Source organism: Lissotriton vulgaris, chromosome 6, assembly GCF_964263255.1.
Source record: "Lissotriton vulgaris chromosome 6, aLisVul1.2, whole genome shotgun sequence".
NCBI lineage: Eukaryota > Metazoa > Chordata > Amphibia > Caudata > Salamandridae > Lissotriton > Lissotriton vulgaris.
This window is the reverse complement of record NC_141694.1, coordinates 664501481-664526636: the sequence shown is the minus strand read 5'-3', so window position 1 is coordinate 664526636 and position 25156 is coordinate 664501481. Positions and strand designations below refer to the sequence as shown.

Genomic DNA, 25156 nt, shown 5'->3' with positions numbered 1-25156 from the left:
ATAGTGAACTTGGCTTTCGCAAACACCATAGTACCGAGACAGCACTTATCAAAGCCACTGACGAGATAAGAACCATTCTCGATCAACGAGGGACGGCAGTACTTATCTTGCTCGACCTATCTGCGGCCTTTGACACAGTCGACCACAACATCTTGATTGACCGTGTCAATGCCATAGGTATCCAGGTTAAAGCTAAAGATCTTCTTGCCTCCTTTCTCTCTAATCGCACCCAAATGGTACAACTGGGCAATTTCAGCTCCGCCCGGATGACATTCCCCTGGGGCGTCCCCCAAGGCTCACCCCTAAGTCCTACGCTATTTAATGTCTACGTGACAGACCTAGCAGGGGTCATCAAGGACTTTGGGATGAGCCTAACATCTTACGCGGATGATACCCAGCTGATTTTAACAATAAAAAACAACGGAGAGAAAATCGCCGCCAATTTTCATCATGGCATGATGACTATTAGTAACTGGATGACAACTAACTGTCTCAAGTTAAATTCCAATAAAACGGAAGTAATGATATTCGGAAACCTTTCCCCTAATTGGTTAGGAGCATGGTGGCCCACTGAACTGGGCCCTCCGCCCATACCAGTTACCAAAGTAAAAAATCTGGGAATACTTTTGGACGATAAACTAACATTTGCTGCACATGCAAATTCTATTGTTTCAACCTCGTTCTACAAGCTTAAATCCATCAAGAAAATCCTTCCCTTTCTTCCCCCCAACTCAGGTAAAACATTGGTCACTGCTTTTGTCATGTCATCTCTTGACTATTGCAATGGACTTTTCATCAATGCCCAGCAGAAAGTTATTCATAAATTACAGTCTGTACAAAACGCAGCTGCAAGAATGCTTTCTGGTACCCCAAAATTCAAACCAATCGCCCAAGTGATTAAAGACTACCACTGGTTGGCGGTAAAAAAATCGAATTAAATTTAAGGCACTCTGCATAGCCTATAAAGCCTCCCGTAAACTAGGGCCCCATTTTCTCATGAAATTCTTGGCATTCTATGCCCCCAATAGAGCATTACGTTCTATGAATGCCTTGCTGATGACCGTGCCCCGGACCAAAACAGCTTCATGGGGTGACCGCCGTTTTATTGTCGCTACAGCTAAACTGTGGAACTCGCTTGATATGGACATCAGATCTTGCCCCACTCTCACGGTTTTCAGAAGAAAAATAAAAACCTGGTTATTTAACCAATAATTATCACTGCCATTTCTCTGGTCTGCCTCCGTCCACAGCGCCGAGACGCCCTTGGGCATTTGTTTGCGCTAAATAAATTTCATAAATTTCATAAATAAAACTACAGCCATTTTCGTTTTTCACTATTGAAGGATACCTGTTCTCCATAGGCTCGAATGGGCAGTTAGAATATTACATTCTTATAATCCTAACTGACTCAGGGAACATGGTAGAAATTCGAATTCAGTATGCCTGAACTCAGAATAATAAAATACATCTTTTAGTAAAGTTGGGTTTAATATTCTGTGTTTGAAAATACCACTTTTAGAAGTAGGTATTTTCTTGCCTAACTGTCCAGGCCTGCCTCTGCTAGGTTGTGTATTCCTTGTCTGGGTTTGTGAGTGACAGGGCTGGGGGATTCCAGGAGACAGGCTGGGGCAGCCCAGTGGTGAATAGAGAGATCTACATCTAGATGGGAGGGAGGAGTTGCACCTGGGACCTGAATACGGCTGTGCCTTCCCTCTACAATGCTGGCTCCACCTCCTGTGGCGTGTCTGATGTATCTGCCCTGCACTGTGAAAGGAGAGAAGGAATCATGTCAACAAAGTGCTCCAGAGCTGTATCTTCACATCCCCTGTGCTGGCTCCACCTCCTGTGGGGCGGCATATGTCTCTGCCCTGCACAGTGAAAGGAAGAAGAGAGTCATGTAAAAAGTGCTCATGAACTGGTTTGGACTAGGCAGAGGCCTCTCTGCCTTCAGAGAACAAAAGGATTTTGGGGTATAAATATTGGGACCCTGATCCCAAGAAATTAGATCACTTCTGGAACAAGAAACCTTCTGCCAAGGAGAAGAACCAAGGAAGCTGCAGGTGTTTTACTGCCCCTCTGCCAGTGTGCTGTTTGCTGAGTTGGCCTGCAGTGATTGCTTCATTGCCAAGGAAAGGAGAAGGAACTTTTCAAGGACTTTCATCATTTACAGAATATTCTCCAAGGGCTTGAACTGTGCTTGCCTCCTGCTGAAGTCTCAGGGACAAAAGACTTCATCTCCAGATCCCCTATGAATTTCCTTGCTGGGAATTCTGACTCCAGGCATTTGCGTGTCGCTGGAAGCGCAACGCATCGAGAAGAAGCGTGTCGCCGTCGCAGCTGAAATCGTCGCATCGCCAGAGAAGCGAGCTTTCGCCGCAGCTCCCTGGAAGCATGTGTTCATCAAAGCTGCCTGCTGTCGCATCACCGGAGAAGCGTGACGCCATCGAGAGAGTCGCCATTGCATCACCGGAGAAGCGTGTCACTTGGCCTGTCGCGGCTCCAAAGTACAGAATCGTTCCAAGGCTGCCAGGGCGTCTACGCATCGTCATCGCATCGCCGCATCAAGGGCACCATCTTCTCGCATCGCAACCGGATCACCACATCAAGGTGCCATCTTGCACATCGCAACGGGCCAGCAGGCCGAGAATCTACGCATCACCTCCGCACCGGTAAGGATCACGAAGCATCCCCTACTCTGCGCAAGCATTGAGGCACGACGCATCCTTTCACCTGGATCACGGAACCGACGCATCTCCCCTTTTGCGAGCCTTTTGTTTACTTTGCGTTACGCATCCAGGTACTTTGTTCCATTTATCATCAACTTGAACGAAGTAACTTTAATCATCTTTTAAGTAATCTTAAGTGTAGTATTGTGGATTTTTGTCGTTTGTGGTCTTGTGTTAAGTCTATATAAAGAACACTTATTTTTATAAAACCTGTGTTGTGTCCATCTGTAGTGTTTTCACTGTATTACTGTGCATACTCACAAATGCTTAACACACCTCCTCTGAGATAAGCCTGTCTGCTCGTGCCAAGCTTCCAAGGGGGTGAGCAGGGGTTATTAAGGAGTGTAATCCCCTTATTCGGACTTAGAAGTAAGGGTCCCTATTTGGACAAAGGTGAATACCATTGCCAACTAGAGACCCCCAGATCTAACAGTTATCCTGCGAGCAAACCCATAGGATGAGATGGGTAACACACAAACCTTCTAGGGACCTACTAACAAGGGTAGAGGTAGGCTGAAATACTTAAGATTAGCTTGGCACGTCCGAGGGTTATTAAGGTATTTGCAGTGGTGGTTATGGCCAGTCTCCATGTTAGGATTGAATGAAAATGAATTAAATACTTATAATCATTAGTCTGGGTAATCTCAATTCTAATAATACACCATTGCCCACGAAAAATAATTGCCTCAAATGTTATACTTTACTTTTATCAAAACCGTTTTTTAAGCAGTTTGCAAACATCTGCAGCAAGTGTATTCACAGATCTCTGTAGTTCATTTTGAGCAGGTAAAAGACGGGAGTCCAAGTCACTCATAAATATAGTGAAGAAGCTGGAAGACAGGACACAGCACAGGCGTACAGCGGTCTTGATCTGAACACAATAGCATCTGTAGGTGGCTTCAGAAGTGGGTATCCCAGCTTCCTATATATAGAGATTTAAAATGTGGCCAAAGGTAAAGGGAAATCCAAAGCTAACAACCTCCCAAAAAAGATTAATGTTGTTGAACATTTTGCTTAAGTTAACATATACAAATGCGGTTGCTGTGCACCAGTGAACTGGGACATACTAACCAGGAATGCAAGAACTACTACACCGTGTATTCTTACCATCAATTTCCTAAATCTAGTTTGATTAGGAGGAAGAACTTCCTTATGAGCAATACAATAGTTTACCTCGTTATGATTAAGATCAGCAAATATCTTTATTCGTGGGCAAAGCAACAACTCACCCTCTTTTTTTATTAATCCGACTTATACCATCAATACGGAGAACAATCATATGCTACAGCAATACATACAGTGCAAACTACCAAAAAGCAGATAAACAGTATACAGGGAAAAGCATACAAGCTAACCATATTAAAGTGCAATCATGTAAACAAAGGTAAAAGGAGAGAGTGTGCTTATCCAGTACTGAGCAAATGACCTACAAGCATCTTGAATAGGTGTCTCTTAATGCTATGCCAATAAATCAATAATCCTGTCTCAATCATGAAATGTACAAAATATTAACATTGATGCAAGAAGATTTGAGATACAAAATATCAAGTCACAAATCAAAGTTGTCCAGCACTTATGAAATAAATAGTGACATTGAGCATATTTCCAAAAAGGAGTTGAGCAGCATACGTGGGCAAATACGTAAACTACCCATAATAAAGTGCAATCATATTAACAAAAGTAAAGTGGCATAGTGCACTTTCACAGTACCAAGCAGGTGGCACAAAAACATCTCAATTGCATCCAAATATCTCAAATATGTACCTATTAATGTGATATCATTAACCCACTAATCTTCTCTCATGAAGTACACCAAATATAAACATTCATATAAGAAAAATTAAGGTACAAAATATCCTGTCACAAATCCAGGTTATACAGTACTTGTAAAATAGATAAAGTGATACTGTGCATATTGCCGATTAGGAGATGAGCAGCATATATGGGCAAATATACAAACTGCCCATAATGAAGTGCAATCATAATGAGACAAGTAAAGTGGCATAGGGCACTTTAACAGTACAGAGCAGGTGGCATAAAAACGACGCAAATTGAATAGATGCCACTTAACATAATCAGGGCTTGAAAAATCATTAAAATTGCACTAGACATGCAGGTCTAGTCTTACAAAATCTCCTCGGCCTAACTGGAATGCACTTGACCTCTGACTTTGAAAGCAAGCAAATGTGCCAAGTTAACAAGATACAAAAGCATTTTTATTGCTCATTCACTTTATGAGCAATAAAGATGCCTTGAACTCTTGCTATCTTGTCACATTTCCTCTGCTTTCAGAGGCAGAGGTCAAGGGTCAGTTTGTCTTCCTACTTGCCAGAAAGGGCTAGTAGGACCTAAAAATAGCTCGTCCTGAATGAATCTGACTCAAATATGAGAGCGGTCAAGTGGATTTTTCGAGCCCAGATAATGGCATTAAACCTGTAATTGCATCTCAATCATAAACTGCACAAAATACCAAAATTCAACCTAAACTAAAACACAGAATCTATGGGCATACTGGAAAGGCTCAAAAAAGGATATACAGCAATACAAATCAGGAACCACCTTTTGGATTAGCTCCAAATACTGCCAAATAGCAGTAACACTCTTTACGCCCGACCCGTTTTGCATATGCTTCTTCAAACTTCTTCCCACCAGCCTTGCAGTGTTGGGACTAGTCGTGTTCTCCAATTTGGAAGAATTGAAGAGCGAGCTATCGAAAACGCAATAGAAATAAACATCAGACCCCATTTGCCAATGCTGGTGCTCTGACTCTGTTTTGAGGCCCCAAAAAGTATTACACATGCTTCCAGAGTGATCTTAGACTGGAGACCAATACTAATAGCGGCAAATATTCCTTCCCAAACAAGCCTCAGCTTCTGGCAGGTATAAAAAATTTGAAGCCAGTCCCCGTGCCAGCCTGATGGCAGCAAAAACAATGATCTAAAATGGTCAGCTACATTCTGTGAAGGGCTGCAGGGTATAACATGCCATCAATCTAGACATGAAATAAATTCTCCTAAAATTTGCTGCTCTTAAAGACTTGTACTCAATCTTGGAAATAATCTGCCAATCGCTTTTAGAAACATGACATTGGGATTTCAACCAGATCTTCTCTAAGAAGCTAGTCACATGCGCCTGGGCCCCATGACTATGCAGCAACCTGTACCAGCCCCAAACTACCAGGAGCCTGGATCTTACAAGTGCTCGCATGACTTGGTGGGCGTCTAGATTTGGTTCCTGACAATTATTGATTATAAAATTATTAATATGCTGAAAATGCCACAAAAAACTAATGCACTGATCGCCACACCGCACGAGAAGGTCAAGCCAAGTAATGTGCTTGCCCCTTAAAATCAAATGCCTAAACTCTTTAAAACCAAAGGAGTTCCAATACCTTATCTCAGTTTTAGAAATAATCCATCCAAAATGGTAGCACTCCTGAAACTTAAGATACATATAACCTGCTGAGATGTGATTCGATATGAACAGAGCTTTCACCCGGCTGCCCAGCTCCTGAAGCGACTTATACCTGGATTTCTTTGGCAATTATGCTGCCTTAATAGAAGCGGCTAAACTAATTGCAGATTTTTGGACAATTCTTTCATGAAAAATAAACCTAATACCCCACTGCCTTCCAACGATTTTGCCAAAATATAAAAAAGTGAAGCTTCATAGTATGTCTGAACACGAGGTAGTCCCAAAACTCCCTGCTCAATATCTAATTGTAAAACAGAGTATTTCACCCTGGGAGCTTTCCTGTTTCAAATAAAGCTTCTTAAGAGTGAATCTAGAGCCTTAAAAAAAGCTATTACTACTTTTTATATGAACATTTGAAAACAAAAACAAAAGAAGAGGTAACATAGACGTTTAATACGTGCAACACTACCAATCACTGTCAGAGGGAGAAGTGATAATCTTTCCAGTAGCCCCTGAATCTGCTTTAGGGTTGCAATATAATTTAACTGGAAATGCTGTAAAAGGTTATTTGTCACATACGTACTTAAATAACGTATTGGTCTATGAGAACTAGCTTGCTGCTGCAGAGAGTTGGGCAGATCGCCCACACGTGCATTAAAAAGCATCAGCTCTGTTTTTTGCGACTGATTTTATATCTGCCAATCCTTGTGAATTCCTGAAACTCATCAAGTTCCCTCTGTATATTTACATGATCAGGTTTCAAATAAAATATTATGTCATCCGCAAATAACTTCAGCTTAGACAACCCTTCCACCGGTGTACAGATCCCATTGTTGCTCTGAACAGGCAGGGGGTCAATAAAAAATATAAACAAAATTGTGGTTAGGGGACACCCCTGAAGGGTGCCTCTATTAATTGCCACTGTTCCCGCCAAACTGGAATTAATAAATATCTCTGCCTGTGCGCATTGATACAAATTCTCAAGCATAGCAATAAATTGTACAGGGAAGCCAAACTTCCTTAAACTGTAAAATATGGCCTCACAATTACCAGATCAAATGCCTTCTCTGCATAGTACATGATTGTGCTGCACTAATCCGACTGCATGAGATATAATCTAGTACTTGTATTAAAAGGTTGGTGTTGGCGAGCATCAAATGATTAGAAACAATGGCACTCTGGTACGTATGAATTACAGTTTGACCAGCAGTAATAATCCGGATAGCCCATATTTTTATGAGCAAATTAAAATCAGTATTCAATGGGCTAATTGGACGATAGGAATTTGCGCTACTGGGTTTCTTATCTTTTTTTTTAAGAAACTCACTATAGTAGATTCTTTGAAGATAGAGGGAACTTCCCCTCCTTCCTTAACAAAAATTAAATAAATCAGTTAGGAAGGGTATTTCGCTGCAATTTTTTTTTTTTTATTGTCAGAATCCCGTCATTGCCACACACCTTAGAGTTAGGTGTTTTTTAAAGGGCTTCATGAACCTCAGCCACTGTTATGATAGCTGTTATGATAGCTGCAATTTTCTCGGCCTGAGAATTTGGCAACTGAGACAGCCGCTACTGCTCGAAGAGCCAGGTCTTGAGCTGTTTCCTGCAGGAGAGGTGTTCCTCTTGCTGACGGGGAGCCAGTGCAGGTCTCTCAGCAGGAGAGAGATGAGGCTGTGGCGGGGGATGTTCAGGATGAGTCGTGCAGAAGCGTTCTGTATGCGCTGGAGTCTTTTCTGGAGTTTGGCTGTGGTTCCAGCGTAGAGGGTGTTCCCGTAGTCCAGTTAGCAACTACATCAGAATAGAAACCACTGAATGATCAGAGAAGACATTTGAACTAGTGCCCGAGCCCACCCTTTTAATCAACTTGGAAATTATAAAAGAAATCCGGAAGTGAAGCGCTAGTAAAGCGGTGTGAAAAACACTTATCCTGTTGGGAACTCGGGTGATCCTGACACCATGGATCTATTAATTGAAAATCCTCCTTTAGAATGTCGGATCTTATGAATCTTACAATGTTCCTAAATCTCCTATTGAGATGGTTAGACGTCAGGAAAAGATTGGGGTGGTATATCAGTTACTATTGTCCTACAAAGTGTATGTTCTTGATAAGCATAACGAAAAATGGTCAATAATTCTGGGGGAGCAAAATATATCCATTGAGAAGGTTTTCGCTAATTCTAGGGAAGTATTAATGTTGGCCAATTTGAAGGTGCAGGTTTTTAAAACTACATTTGATTTGTATTACACCCCAGCGCAAATGTTTAAATGGGGGGCGAAGTTTGATGGAAGATGCTTCCGATGTGGAGGAGAGAATGCAGATAGTTTACTACAACTAAAAAAAGACATGCAGACTATCTAGATTTATATCAGACATAGAGAAATTGTTATCTACATTTATGGGCCCGATGAGAATTACCCCTACAATTATGTTACTAGGGATGGAGTTTGTTGATACTCATGGGAATCCATTGTATAAGCATCGACATTTGATATTTATTGCTATGTCTGTTGCACGCTAATGTAGTGCTTCTGAATGGCTACAAAGAGAGCCTCCAGCATTTGAGTTTTGGCGGGCTAAAATGTATAGTTTGTATAAGTTAGAGTAGAGTTTATTTGCTGTAAAGGGGGTTAAAAAATGCCAAATTGGTACAAGCATCTGGGGGGCATTTGTGATTATTTTGACTCCTGAAGCGGAAATGGCTAGAACTGTATTGTTGTTTCTTTGTGTTGCTTTCTATGTCTAATCTTGCTACTGCGGAGCAATAAATAAAAAAATAAAATAGAATGTCGAAACACTCTTTTAGTGTGGGGTTTTTAACTGCTTTTTGGCTTTATTTGATGTATTCAATCCTAAAACCTGTATGTAGTTAAATTCCCCTCCCAGAATCGTTAGTCCCTCTGCCCCCATTGCAATGATGTAAATTTGCAATAGCGAGTCCACCTCATCAGCAACTGGGCCATAGTAATTAACTAGGGTTCGAAAAATCATTAAAATGTTACTAGACCTGCAGGTCTAGTAAACTGAATAATCTAATCAACCTAACTGTCATGTACTGGACTCGTAAACTTGTCTCAAATTGTGTGATTCTAGGCAAATATTTTGTCTTATGGAGCCGCCTTTTTATTCATTATCACATAAGAGTGCACCTTCAAATATGCAAGTTCACTATTTCTGCTGTGAAAATAAAATGTTTTATTTACTAGACTAAACGTTTGCTCCATGTATAATAAGAATTGGGCCCACATATAGGGTTCATATGATCCCCGCTTGCCTCTTAGTTCACTAATAGCTCCGTCATCTAGGTATCAGCTGCAACATTTCCCAGTTCACGTTTAAAAACTCACTTTTAATAAATATATGTGAAAAGCGTAAATTGGTAGTGCACTGTTATTTACAGATATCACATGTTGCATTGAAATGGCCACAGAATGTTCCAACTGAAATGTAGTTTTACTGAAAACTATATAGCGCATAAACAAAGTTTTGGGTTTCAGCACAAATATTTAAAATTTGCACATCATCAAGTAAAGTGTTCTGATTTGTTTTGATCCTATAAAAATCGAATTTTTTCACCACACAATTTAAAAAATGTGTCTTTATAACTAGTGAAATATATTTGAAATGTTTGAACAGTTCACTTATTAGCTATTTCAGTGTTGTGTTAGCAAAATATCCTGAAATCTTCCAGCCTTTCATTTCCCATTCTTTTCACAGCACGACTATCACACAGTTCACCTTACAAAATCCTCCAACTTCAGCCACGGAAAGAAAAGTAAATCTAGGAATACAAACTGACTTTTGACCTCTCTGAAAGCCAAGTAAAGGTGACAACAAAACAAGATTTAAAGGCATTGCTATTGTGAGCAAGCAGAACAATGGTTGTCAGCTCACCAGAACAGGCGAGTAGGCCCTAAAAATAGTTCATCCTGATTAAATCTGGCTCACCATAGCAAGTGGGCGAATCGATTTTTTGAACGCTGAATTAGCCAAATTCAGAAGGCTTCTTCCAATGGTGACAACTTTCAGCCATAACCACCTCCCTAGTGGGTCCCTAATTACTTCCCTTATCACCCAATCAACACCCCCCCTCCAAAAAAAAAAAAAAATACATCGGGACACCACTTACCACCAATCCTGGTGAAGCAAAGTACGCATAGGTATAGTGTTTAGGAATAAAAATGTTGGGGGAATTATTCTTGAGGTGGGTTTCCAGCAAAAATATTATGTTGGGGAAAGCAAAGAACCATTGTATCAGCCCCCCGTTTTTACTCCTATTTGCAATGCCATTAACGTTGCAAGAGTTGAGCCTTGAGCATCATTGTAAAGATGTACTCCACCACCTACCACAGTATTCATGTACCTGGTCTCCAATATATCAAAACCAGATTTAATTCTCGCCCCAAACCCTGACACTCACCAAAAGAGATCCCAGTGACCTATCCTACCAGGGGAAGTGGGAGGGATAGGCAGGGGGAGGGGAATTGTCTAAATACGCCCCTTCCTACATTTCCTGGCAAACAAGGATGCCATGGTATTGCACCCAGCTACACATGTGACCCTGAAAAAACACCCCGCCGCCCCCAATATTAATTTTCAACAGAGTAATTCAATCCAGTTTGGAGGATCACACCAGACATAGTTTATTATTAGTTCGATATTTTCTGAAGGAACTCCTGAGCCTCTCCAAAGATAGTGAACAAAAAAAATTGCCCTTTTGTTAGCACCTTTAGGGGGGTCATTAGGATGGCGGGCGGACTTTGCCCACCCGCACGCCCGCCATCCTCGTGGTAATAGGGACCGCCCGCCATAAGGGCGGGGTCCCGTGAAGGGTATTAGGATGTGCCCGCCACAGTGGCGGGCACATCCTGTATTTTTAGCATTGTGGTAGGCGGTGCTCTCTGCACCGCCCGCCACAATGTTAAAAATGCATTTCAGCATTTGCATTTACAAAGCGGCAGGCACTGCACGGTGCCTGCTGCTTTGTAAATGCAAATGAAGGGGGATACCACAGGTACCCCCCCCCGTGTGCACCCCCCACCTCTCCTTGACTCTGGGGGCCCCCAGAGTGAAGACTGCATGCCTTTCCGTGGCGGCATCGCCACCGCGGAAAGGCACCTGAAAACAAACATCAAAATATGGCGCCACCGTATTATTCCTTTTCCGCCCCGGCCGCAAAGCGACCGGGGCGGAAAAGCGGTGAACGGTCTTTCCGTCCGCCGAGGTCCCCCCCCGCCATACTAATATGGCGGGGGGGAAAACTAGTGTGGATGTCGGGCGGATTGCCTCAGCCAGGCCGGTGGTGGCTACCGCCAGCCTGGCGGAGGCAATCCGCCCGACATTGTAATCACCCCCTTAGTTTGAACTGTTGCACTATGGATGCATGAGCACCACAAGCTCTTAATAAAGTTTCTTCTTGATTGCCTTGGCCAAGACGCGCTCCTTGATTCGGTAGTCAGAGAAATTAATCAAAATGGTGCAATGAAATTTTGTGCTGGGAGAGCATGGAGCCTGAATACGGTTGGCCCTGGGGAAGGGGAGAGCCCCTGAAAAATCAGGCAGTATATAGGACTTGATAAGAGTCAATCCATTGGGGTACCTACTGACCCTCATTCCACTCCAGTACACCCACAGTGTGTAGATTGGTACATTATGAGTGGTTTTCAAGCTCCTCTATCTTATATTCCAAAAGACCCTTTTGTTTTTCAAACTGAGTGAATTCTTTCTGCATAGTGACAACTTTCCCTTCAAGCTAGGAAATTCTGGACTCCGTCTCCTTCAGTCTTTTAAAAATCTGTACCATACTCTACTCAATCTTAGACAACCCTTTCGTGCAACCCAACAATTTACAGTGCCTGCGAGATCTTGAGCTCCCTTATCTTAGTCAAAATAGCGTTGAACATACATTTAAGTTAATGGTCCTCACTACCTCCATTTCCCCTATGCTCCTGCTGCTGTTGCTACTGTTCCTGCTGCTGATCCTGCTGCACCTGGGCCTGCAATCCCACAGATGCCTCAGGTAATAGCTGGTCCTGAATACCACTAATAGGCTATGTACACGAGGGCAGAGACAAATGTGGCACAAAAAATTCACCAGAGGTAGAACTCAAGCTAACTGTTGTTTGGGATTCCTATGCCTCTAATGGAACACTTATTGTGGGAGTTTAAGATCAGTCTACGGAGACGGATGTCATTTTACCCATCTCAAACAAGGGGTATTCTTTGACTTTACCCTGCTGTAAGCCCCCCCTACTCTTTTGAAAACAAGTAAAAAAAGTGATCCTAGGTATTTATCTGGGAAGGAATAAGTAGAAATATGTAAATGAAATAATGGATTAAAATCATTTTAAAAAGGTTGAATTAACTCACTGGTTGTTTGAAATTAGCCAGTCTGAATTTAGAGGGGTTTAAATAGTTATATGTTAAGAAGGCTGACATAATCTAAAGGCATGTTTTTAGAGGACTTAAATAAACTTGCAACATATAAACTCCAAGTGGCCAAATAAATCATATATTCGATTGAATTAATAGCTGCCTCAACACTAGTGCCCAAACAAGTTAGCATCACGGTTTTCAACAATCTGCATCATGTTTTTCTAGCAAGTGACGTTTATGTTTCCCATTTTTAATTTAATAAGGATCTTCACAGTCTGCTCAACTTTTCAGGATTCAGAAAAACCAAAGCACTGAACAGCACTCATCGCAGCCACCGGCGACATTGAGACCATCCTGGACAGAGGAGAAACAGCGGCCCCTCATCCTGATTAACATCCCTGCATCATTCAACACAGTTTCACACAACACACTCATGAGAAAACTCTATGAGCTCATCATGTCAGTACTTGAACTCAACCGGATCTGCTCCATCCTCACAGGAAGAACCTGAAATAGACAGACTGACACCCTTCACATCAGAGACCAAGAGAATGAATCTATGGAGTCCCCAGATATCGTCTCTTAGCCCTACACTGTTCAAAGTCTACATGACTCAGCTCGCCATCATTGTCTGATCCAAAGGCATCACCTTCCTCTCCGACGTCCAACTCATCCTCTCTGTAACAGGCAAGATAACCACCACCAGTGCCAACTTTAGCAGTTGCTTGACCACAGTAGAAGAATGGATCTGAACCAACTGCTTGAAGCTCTACTCTGACAAGATGGAAGTACTGTTTTTTTGGAATCAGGACCTCCTTGTCAGATGCCACCTGGTGGCCGACAGAGCTGTGACCAACAACCAGCGACCACACCGGAAATCTGGGAGTGATCCTAGACAAGCAGCATTATAACAGCACAAGTCAAAGAAGTGAGAGCTGGCTGCTTCCCAGTCTTGTGTAAGCTATGAAAGGGCAAACAGCCTTAATAACGAAGTTTAAAAAAACGACTGACCTGAACAACGAATCCAAAACAATGACCAATCTGTTAACCACAACATCCTTAACTACGACTTACACGAACAACGACTTTCCTAAACCACGGAATAAATGACCTTTTTGACTGGGCAATAGATGGCACTATTGTGATAACAATGACAAGCCTTTCCAGACTGGGTCCCGCTTCTACTTCTGCTTAGTGGGAGCATACAGAAACAGCTGAATGCAGGAGCTGGCTGGAGCTGATGGGCCCGAATGCTTTCTCCATCAAAGACAGCATGCTTTGCTTTCTCCTCTCCAGAATCTCTGCAAAAACATAGCTCAAACTGTTGAACCTTCATCCTGTCCTCTGCTGCACCTCCTTCACAATTTTACTTTTTTCTTTTGCCTTCCCGCTTTTTTTGCCATTTGTTTTCATTCGGAGTTGACATTTCTCTGCCTGCATTTTAAGGGGTTGGATCTGGGAGAACTGTAAGAACTTCAAAATGTTGTACAGTTTTCACAGATTGTTACAGGTTGGTTGTTATTGTCTTTCGTGTTCGAATGGCTGTCACTTTCCATTCCCTGTGTCCTAATGTCAGTTGGTTTGGGGTTTGAAGTTGTTCCTGAGATTTTTGTAGAATTCAACCTAGTCCTCGAAATAGAGTGCTTTGTTACACTTTGTAATTAGACAATTCCTTGTGATTGTGGGCCAAAGTAGAGTGATGCTTCCCAATATCTCAATCCTTTCTCTCTGCCGGCCCAACCCATGTTATATTTCAGTTTTTGAAAAAACATTTTTGCTGTACTGCATATAAAATCAGGGTGTCAGACAAAATTCTACAACGCAGCACAACAGAGACAAGCATTCAACCCACTAATTAATCAAAAATTGAATGATACAAATGAAATGAACACCCAGCATTCACTGCATTACTGCCCCAAGAGCTCCTCTTGCAAGGCATCTTTGCAATCTGTGTTTGTTTGTCTTGAGAACATAGCGTGTAGGGACTCTAGTAACTTTAGGTACACGTATTTGTTCTGTCCTTTCCAGGCTCTTTAAAACTATAGCTCCCTTTGGCAGTCTTATGCTGCAAGCTGGCCCTAGGTTTCTGCAAAAAGAGGGCTTAAGGCAGGGATATGAGTGGACACAAAACATTCTAACCCTTGGTCAACAAAGAGATTCAGCCCCACGATCATCTATAATTTAAATTCGTTTTTTTCTCATGTTCCCAACATGCGTTTTTTTAAAGAACATAGTGGTATAATCGGGTAAAGAGCAAATTGAATATTTTTTGTGGTTCAGGAACTCGTTAACAATGTAGTGGTTTGGCATTGCTTGTGGTTTAGCCTTAGTGGTTTAGGAATTTGTTGTTTAGGTAGTAGTTGTTTAATCATAAATCCCTATGAAAGATCTTCAAGTGGCTGCCATAGAACACCAGGCGCACTGTCACACAAGCACTAATCAAAAGCAGACATGACTATGGCAATGCACTCTGCACTGGAATCTACAAGTAGCTCCTACACAAACCTCAACCATCAAGAACACCACAGCAAGACTCGTATTCAACCTTCCACACCGCACCCACATCTCACCTCAGAGAGCTCTACAGGGTAACCATTCACAAACGCAGCCAATTCAAACTCCTCACACACACACACAAAGCCTGGAACACACTGGGCCAACATACCACGTACACTTTCACCAACCTACTAGACACATATGCTAAGCCTCACTTTCACTCGCACAGACGCCCTGCATTCACAGAAGCAGAGTGGGAGGACGCTTGTTCTCCTACATCACACCCAAAACATGGAACGACCTCCCGCAACTCTTACACAATTGCGGTTGTGTCCTCAGTTTGTGATAGGGTCTTTGCAGGGCGGTCTACATATTGCTGGGTGTTCTATCCTCTGATGAGCATTAGTGGTCCTTGCGGACAGCACAGCTTTTTGGTATTTGGTGTGCTCTTTGTAGTGGTCTTTGATAGGTGCTGTGCTTACTGTGCCTTGTAATATGCACTTTGTTTCTTACTTTTTTGTAGTGATACGCTGCACTCTTTATTTTGCTAGGCGCCGTGCTCTCTACTGAACTGGGAAATGTGCTGTCATCAATGCTTCGGTTTTGTCTGGGCTTGGTGCGATTAAGACAGGTCTTTCCATTTTGCTGTATGCCTTTAGGTGCTTGTTTTTGGGGTGCTAAAATTGTTCTGTCAGTTATTGCGTCTAGAGTTGGGCTTTGTGTGTTGAGCTCGGTGTGCTATACTCAATGTATTGTTTTGTTTTTTATTGCAGCATTTGAATAGCTTCATACCATGTCGTGGGTAGCATAAGTGCATGTTCGAAACAATAGCATGCTTCATCGTGGGGTTGTGTAGCTAGCAAGGTTGTATTTGTCGTAATCCAATATGGAAGGTGTTTTAATGTTATGTTTGGGTGAGGCAAAGAACCTAGCAATATAAACTAAAGAGCACAACAAAAGTAATAGTTTTCATCGTGTTATAGACAGGTGAAAGACGTAAGGGTCTAGCTGGTTGGCCTGTGCTGTGGGGTTCTGTATGGGAGGTGCTTTGGTAGTTTGTTCAGAGCTGTCCTGGGTGCGATCGAGTCAGATTGGGATATAAGCTTTACTTAAGAGCTGTGTGCTATTTACGAATAGGGAAGGAATTATTACGATCCGAGTTAGCCTGCTGCGTCCTGATCTGTTAACTCTGCTCGGGTGATCTGTGCCCTACTTTACTCTGTCTGCCCTCTGCAGTTACCCCTATAATCTGCACTGTACCTTCCGGCAGCTCCACGGTGCGGGCTCTGCGCAGAGAGCGCGTCAGACGATTCAGCTGCTCCATGGCTCTCTCCATTAGTTTCCCCCTCAGGGGCCGCACACTGCCTTAGCCCCGTAACTCCATTGTCCAAACAGCCGATTACACTAGCGGCTGACCGGGGACATCAGTGTACATAGCCCTGCTGTCAGGGGCACAGACGGCTCTGCCGACATCCGTACACCTAAATACGTCATAGCCAAGCATGCTGGGAACTGTAGTACATAGAGTTCAGCAGGTACATGGAAAGAAAGAAAAGACAAGGGGTTACAATAAAGAACTAGAAAGCCAACTGAAAATGGAGGCGTCCGATGTTGACGCTTTACTACTGGTCGTGAAATCAGCTTTACGATTTTAAGCGCCCTGGTTTCCTTATGTAAGTTAGTATTACAAGTGTATACGTTTTGTCAGTATTTTAAAACAGACACCAATGTACTCTATATTAGCTTCCTTATTTCTTTTCAGATTTGCAGAGGCATCATTAAGGTTAGAGGTGAGCGAGCCGAGAGGCCGTTGTTCTAACTATAGGCTCACCCCCCCGCCCCGTCGTCAGAGGGGCTCCGATTCATGCAAGTTCTGCCTGTGTATTGGCGCTCCCCGTATGGCTGTGCACACCCTGCGCGTATCACTCACTGCGCATGCTTGTTTCGGTGTATATAGAACACCGGCACAGCACAAGTTACTAAACTAAGAGAACAGCGCATATTCGGTGTCAAACATAAACTGTATATGTCACTTTAAAAACACAGGCTCACTTACAGCATATATGCTTTACTGGTTAAACCTTCAGGGGAGCTTCTCTTCCTGCTGCAGAGTACTTGTTAAACTAGTCCTACTACCAATGTAAATCTTTTACCCAGGCAGTCTTAATTCGACTCAAAATAGCAAAATAATACTGCCCCATAATGTGCAGCATTATATGCCACATAATTTGGGTTTCATGCCGCATAATCTAGTAAACCCTACTTCATATTGCCCTCCATTGCTGCTTATTGGCCTAGAGTTGCTCTCTCTGCAGGCCCGGCTCCAGGAATTTTTGTTTGGGTGGGCCAAGGGCGCGTTTGGGTGGGCCACTGCGGGCTCAATGTGTCGCTTCTGGAGGCAGCCTACAAGCCCTAGATTACATCATATGTACTTACAAACGGGCAGCATGATACAACGGATTGCTTCTGTGTGTACATGGAGCGTTATTTGAAAGTAAGACCAACGTCTGGACCTAACTGCAAACCCTCGAATTTCAGCTCCCCGGCTTCAACACAAGTACTTGAATGCTAAGCATATAAAAAATTTAAAAAAACAAAACCTGAGGTGTGTGATTAAAAACTAAAAAATTCCTCAATAAGCAGTATACAATTGCAGCCATGGATAGCTTTGGTATAATTAAATTATCCGGATATACAGAACAGGCTCTGGTCTTTCATGGCAAATCTGCCATGAGTTGTATGTTGCATTTAAAATAAGAATCTTGAATTATAAATCCCGGAATGAGGGTGCAGTGCTGCACAGACAATGAATGGAATATGTTATGTGTTGTATGGGAACCATTTCAGCTCTCTCTTTCAATCCAAGGCATTCCACTTTTGCATTCTGTAGGCTTGTTGAGCTGCGTACATCTCTGTATGATTCATGAGGACTAAAACTGTTTATGGTATGGTTGCTCATTTAGGTCTCTGGTGGATTTTTTTCTTCCAACAAAGAATCAATTTGTTTTGAGTCTTTTCCAGCCACAATACAATATCCGGTATTTTATCTGCCCATGGTTTCCAAAATTAGCCTGTTCGAGGACTAGTTATAAGAGTGGAGCAACGCAGTGTGGCCTACTTCGGGAGCGTTTCAGTATTGTGCGCGAGTGATCAGACTGATGCTGTTACGTTTTATTAGGGCATTGCAAGTAGATGTTTAGCAGCAAGGAGAGGAGAATGAGATGGAATACCTGTAAATTACATAATTTTTGTTGTTGTGAGTGACTGAGCAGGTTACCTTAGGATCCACCTAGCTACAACAGATGAGCCATCCACCACATACTTGAGAACAGCAGTGATGGTATAGCTCTATATTACCCTCCAGATTGCCAGAAGAACACCCAATAGGCCTGAATGGTCTATAGTTAGCAATGGCAAATGATCTTGAGTCCAACCAGCAGTGATGACAAGCGATCCAAAGTAGCTCACCCATTAGAGGCAGACAAAATAGACCTGCCTAGGAAAAGTATTGCATGGATACAGGCATATAGATCGATGGCTTTGGGTCCTTCTAGCAGCAACAGATGAGCATGCCAATACATTAGAATGTCCAAAGAGTTATAGGCAGCCAGTATATATATAAAATGCATCCACCTAGGTGCGACAGAGGGGTATCTCAATCCTTTCACCAGATACAGGTTGCCATTTTAACTTTAAGAAATTTGTACAAAGCACAATGCCATTCAATAATACAATACCTCTACGCAGTGGCATCAAGACCCCCACCCCCATCCAACACTGCTTTCACAGCTTAAGTAGGGGTGTTGTTGAAACATCAAGTAGCAGCCAGTCTGCACTAGGGCCATGATACACTGACTATGATAATAGACATTTGAGAGAGAGGCAGATGTAGAAAGCAGGCGGGAAAAGTGAAATGAGGGACATATAAATAGAAAAAACTGTACTCCTGCGTGTGATAGAAGGGGATAACAGGAGATTCAGGGCCCTCCATTATTTTCCAAATCTCTTTCTAATCGTTAACACTCTCAAAAAGTGTTTTGATCCCCATGTAAGGTCCCTTTGATGGGCAGAGGAGGTTTCTGAGGTGGGAGTATCAGGCAAGTAACACTACTCAGTCTGCCTCGTTGCCAGCCTTCAGAGAGAATCTCTCTTCATTAATACCTCCATCAGATCCCAGACTCTGCAGTACACTCCCTTCCAGGCCTGATCATCAGTTTTCTACAATCTCTCTACCGTGCACCTTAACTCACAGCTAACCTTGGTCCCCAGCCCCATATCAGGCACTACCTGGTTTCATTCTCCATAATCCCACTAAAAAGATTTGTAAAATCACCTTCAAACTGAAAACCCTGAATATAAGAGTAAATATAATTAGCACACACTTTAAAATATGTTACACAGTGGCCCTAATGACCCAACTGCTAATTAATTAAGCAAAAACATTACAGGGTCTATTATAGCGCTGGTGCGAAAGTATTTATTGGTGTCCCACCACTGACCTCTTACTCGGTAGACACCTTCACTACCACCCTCCAACAGTGCGCTTCATCTCTCCTTAGCCCCTTTCCGTCATGACCTCCTCATCAGACTCCCTCCCTACTACCCTCCACCAGTGCCCCTCATCGCTCCATAACCCCTCCCCCCATTGACCTCCTCCTGAGTCCCTCACTGCCACCCTCCACCAGTGTCCCTCATCGCTCCAAAGCACCTCCCCCATGACCTCATCGGATTCCCTCATTGCCACCCTCCTCCCAGACTCCCCCACTACCACCCTCCACCAGTGCCCCTCATCTCTCCGTAGCTCCTCCTCATGACCTCCCCTCCTCGGATTCCCTCATTGCCATCCTCCAACACTGGCCTTCATCTCTCCGTAGCCTCTTCCCCTCATGACCTCCTCCTCAGACTCCCTCCCTACCACCCTCCACCAGTGCCCCTCAGCGCTCCATAGCCCCTCCCCAATACCTCCTCCTCAGACTCCCTCCCTACCACCCTCCACCAGTGCCCCTCATCACTCCAAAGCCCCTCTGCCTCATGACCTCCTCCTCAGACTCCCTCCCTACCACCCTCCACCAATGCCCATCACTCCAAAGCAACCCCCCTCATGACCGCCTCCTCAGAATCCCTCCCTACCACCCTCCACCAGTGCCCCTCATGACCTCCTTCTCAGACTCCCTCCCTACCACCCATCACCAGTGCCCATCCCTCAAAAGCAACCCCCCTCATGACCGCCTCCTCAGAGTCCCTCCCTACCACCCTCCACCAGTGCCCATCATCACTCCAAGCAACTCCCCCTCATGATCTCCTCCTCAGACTCCCTTCCTACCCCTCCACCAGTGCCCCTCATCACTCCAAAGCAACTCCCCCTTATGACCTTCTCCTCAGACTCCCTTCCTACCACCCTCCACCAGTGCCTCTCATCACTCCAAACCCCCCCTCCCATGACCTCCTCTTCAGACTCCCTCACAAACAACCCCCACCAGTGCCTCCCATCTCTCCGTATCTCCACCCCTCATGATGCCCCCCTCGGATTCCCTCATTGCCACCCTCCAACAGAGCCCATCATCACTCCATAGCCCCTCTCTCATATGCATTTTATTTCTTGTATAGCGCTACTCGTAGTGTAGGGTATCACAGTACTGTACATCACACACACATTATGCAGACACAATGATTCATAAAAGTATCTAAATCAGCCTATAGGGAATGTCACATAAGCTAATGAGGATTACCAGGTGTAGGAATCACATCTCATCCATGCTGCTGGGCAATATGTATTAAGAGGGTTGGGTCTGGAGAACCACAAACACAGGATTTAAAGCATGCCCCAGTGGTTGGCTGAACTGATTATAAATTATATCTGCCCAAACTCTGTATTGCAACATTAGAATAATGAAATGCTGGGAAAATTCGAACTAACTAGCAATACAAAAAAAAAAATCGAATTATACCAATGGTTTGTATACACGTCTTTGATCACACTGTCCTATGTTAGGATTGTATCTTCTGAATCAAAGGATCTCTGTGACAAAGGCAGTAACCCACTGAGCTATCCACGTTAACTACAGTTCTATTGCATTTAAATACTACAAACCAAAAAAAGAACGCTCTCCAGCAAGATCAACAATCCCCAAGGTTATCTGGACATTTAGTTGTCATGCATCAGTGCAGAACCACTCATGAATGATACCCACGATTTAAACACACGAACGATGTAAATGAAATAAACATGGCGTTCTAAGTATGTCTTTCTCACAGATTTAAAAAACACAATAGCCACACATTCTCCTACCTGCTCCTTACGAACTCTGTCACAGCCCGATCGGTTAAACAAACAGCTCAAGAGGTCAGGAAAGGCAAAACAAACTCCTCTTTACCAGCAGAAAAGAATTAATTATCCACAAATCCAGTTCCAACGAAAGGATTTGTCCCCTTCGCCGTGCCCCTAATGTACCTGCACGTCCCACCTGCCTAATAGGAGATGTGTGATTGGGGGTGCGAGCCCAGGCCCAATCACGCAACTCCTAAAGAAAGATAACGTTCGAAGAACGTTTTAACTTGCAGTGGCCATATTCTGCTGGCCTTACTGACGTCACTGCCAGGACCAAGGGTTATGATTGGGTGGGCCAGGCCAAAGTTTGGGTGGGCCCGGCCCACCCGGCCCACCCGCTAGAACCGGGCCTGTCTCTCTGCCTATAATTTTCCGCTGAGCAAAAGCACAGTCCATAGTCAACTACATAAAAGGCCAGTTTAAATGCGTTTACTCAAAACACGCAAAGCTGAAATAAGATCCAAACGCTCTATGAACCTTAAGCAAAATTAAAGCACTGCCCACTTCTACTCCTGTCAAGCGACGTTATGCCACAGATAAACAGGGCCGGTCCTAGAACTCCTGGGGTTCCGGGAGAAAGAGAAGATGTGAGGCCCCTCTAATTTGCATGTATCTTCCAGTCGCAGCCGGCATGACTCGCGGGTGGAGGGTCTCGCGGGAGTTTGGAAGCGGGGGTAACAGGAAGCAGGCAGCCTCCCTCCCCACCCCTCCCCTCCCCTAAGCCAATCATAACGTTGCAATGGCAGCGTTGTGATTGATCAGGACGCCGACCAGCCAGGTGCCTATGGGGAGGCCATTTTCCCCATGTAGACTGCATTGCAGCATACATAGAGAAAGGCCAGAGTGCGCAAGACTGGTTTGGTCAAACAGTCAGTGCCCTTAGCAGTTGGCAAGGCAATCCTCCCCTGTCCTAAAACAGACCCGCTCGCCCTCAACGAAACACTTCTGCTTTCTCGCAGTGCTAGAAGCAGAAACATAAAATGGTTGTTTTAGCATTTTGTGTTTCTGCTTTTGCGAGAAAGTATTGGGGCATCGCTCCTCCGCCCTAGTGAAGGAGCCGCTGTTGGTAACATCACAAGAAGTGACATCCTAGAAAGTGACATCGCAGGACTATTGATCTTATTTGGCATCCCTGAAGAGACCTAACGTGGATATCAGTAACATGGACAAAAAGATAAATATACAAATGAAAGAAGTCCATATATTTTAAAACTGTTAAATGGATTACATTTGTCTCATTAGATGGAAAAGCTAGGTGCAGGTCTCACAAAGATGTATATTATTTACTCCTTGTTAACAGATTGTTTCCAGATGAGTGCATGATACAATTTCCAGTTCTGCCTCAGTTTAATAGTGATTGATCTGGAGAAACACAAACTCTGAATTTAGAACGTAATACCATGGTTGGAAGTTCTCTTTAGTAACCAGAATTGATTTCTGTTCAAGTGAACCCTTTTCGCAACATTATGTTAATCAAAGACTGGGGAAAAAAACATAACAATGTAAATTATACCGTGCAGTTGGCATGCAGCTCTTAGATGACAGTTAATAGCTCATTGTTCTATGTAAGGATTTTGACTTATAAACTGCAAGTACCAATAGGATCTCTCTGACAAAAGCAGTAATCCACTGGCCTATTAACATTATGTGGACTTAGTGATCTGCATGGTACATGTTCTTTGCAGCAAACACATTAACCCTCTGCGCTACCTTTCCATGAGTCAAAACTTCAACTTGACAAACCTCCATCTCTCTCTAGGAAGAACATTGATCACCGTAGTTTCATGACATTTTTATTGTTTCCGAAAATTCCTGGAGGTCAGGAACGAGGCAGCAAGTGCTTTTAGAAACATAATATACTCGCAAACATGACCTAAAGTCCAGGGGCGTAGGAGACACTAAATTTCTGGGGGGGGACAGGGACAACCTTTTGGACTTTCCAGTGCCCCGATTCAAACCGACCATTGTCTGGGAACCGTACACGCCGTTAAAAGAATGCAATCGCATAGTTTTCTAGTGGAACATTGATAAAGGCAGGCATGTAGTCACAGTTTGCAAGTATGCTTCGTTTCACAAAGTAATTAGACCAAATGTGAAAAAACATGTTTTTGAATCTCACATCTTCATGCACATAGCAAACAAAGATGGGACGAAAAAGGAAGAATAAACTGAATGCTCTTACGACATGTGCATGATTGTGAGGGACTGTACATTTTACTTGTGAGGAAGCACATCTTTAACAACTGTCAAAATCAGCAACTGCACCAGTACATTGTGGACTCGGATCTGACCTCTCCCCAAGTATTGGTAAAGAAGGCAAACTAGTGAGTGTGTACCAGAGTGCAACAAATGTCTCGTGGTAGTGCTGACCAGAAGAAGCAAGATTATTCTAAGGTCCACAAGAAAGGTGGGGAGAAATCTAAAGAAAAGAGTCTTCTGAAGGTCCTCTGAAATCTTTCTCTGGGGGTAGGTCCCATTCCTCTTCCTACTCCAACAAGAAACCTTGGTGCTATTTGTGTAAGGAAAAAGGTAAAAGGGCAAAGGATGCTGATTGCTGTAAGTCTAGCACCAATACTGCTAATACTCCTCCTAAACCTCCTAGTGCCCCTAGCAATAGCACTGGTAGGGCCCCAAGAGTTTAGCTGGGTTAACCTTGTGTACTAAAGTGGGCTCTGGTCTAGTCAGGACACCCACTCATGCTGTTTTAGTCTGTGATGGAAGCACTGAGCTCACCTCCCTTATTGTAAAGTCCCACTAACTTGGGCAAATACAGACAACAGCCTCTCATGAATGGTCAGGAAGCTGTGGCATACATGGACACATTGGGCCAGTGTCACTATGGTGACAGAAAAACTTGTCTCTACTGAACAGATTCTATTTGGACAGATTTACCAAGTGACCAATGCTAACAATAGCAGGACAGATCATTTCATGGCATATGTCAATCTCAGCTGGGGAGAGGTAACTGGCCCAAAGAGAGTTGTGGCATCCCCTACCAACCTTTGGACTGTCTACTGGGCAATCATTTGGAAACTTCAGATTGGTCTAAAGTGGAGTTCATGACTCATGTAGAAATGATGGGAATTTCAGCCAGTATATTTGCTGCCACTAGAGCTGCGGCCAAGAAGTTAGGCACTGTGGGAGCCCTGGATCCTTTAGAAATGGACCAGCCAGCTCCCAGGAGATGGAGCACGAAGGATAAATATGTATCCTCCTCTCCGACTTACAATGAGAATCAGCCTCCTCAGGGATATGTTCTCAGTACTTGTGAAGGAGCTGTAGTAGAGGAGCTTGGGCCTGACAAGGCAGAGCAACTAGGGTCAGGGGTCCTTCAAGTAAAGACTTCAGTCTGGAGCAGAAGGTCGGTCCCTCTCTTGAACAACTCAGTCATCAAGCTGCTGCTGAGGAAGCAGGACATTTCAGCAGGTCCAACAGGACTTATCAGGAAGAAGGGCTCCTGTTTTCTGTAAGTAGAGACCCCAAGCCTGGTGCTACCAGGATGTTGACCATACCTATGAAGTTCAGGGGGTTCTTATTGACCCTGGCACACGACATTCCCCTTGCAGAACATCTTGGGCAAAGCAAGACTTGGCGCAGGCGTGTCTCTCACTTTCATTGGCCCCTCATGCCTGAGGCACCAGGGAGTTTTGTCAGTCCTGTGTCACCTGCCAAGCCAGTGGTAAGTCAGGGGGCACTACAAATGCCCCCTTAATCCCACTGCCAGTGGTTAGGGTTCTCCATGAGAGGGTAGGGATAGACATTGCAGGTCCCTTTAACCCTCCAACAGCATCTGGAGATAGTTTTATCTGGATGTACGTC

The 25156-nt window shown here is 43.7% G+C and overlaps 1 protein-coding gene across 2 annotated transcripts in view; it reads right to left on the bottom strand.

Annotated features, from left to right (window-relative positions):
• Nucleotides 1–16513, bottom strand: part of HACE1 (HECT domain and ankyrin repeat containing E3 ubiquitin protein ligase 1) — a 285154-nt gene extending 268641 nt beyond the window's left edge. Inside the window, exon 1 of one of the 2 annotated variants that reach the window (XM_086926665.1) lies at nucleotides 16270–16513. In XM_086926665.1, the coding sequence (XP_086782791.1) occupies nucleotides 16270–16345 (76 nt within the window). In that variant the 5' untranslated portion in view covers nucleotides 16346–16513. The remainder of the gene's footprint in view (nucleotides 1–16269) is intronic. The other variant, XM_086926666.1, reaches the window with a different exon arrangement.
• Between the last annotated feature and the right edge of the window lie 8643 nt (nucleotides 16514–25156).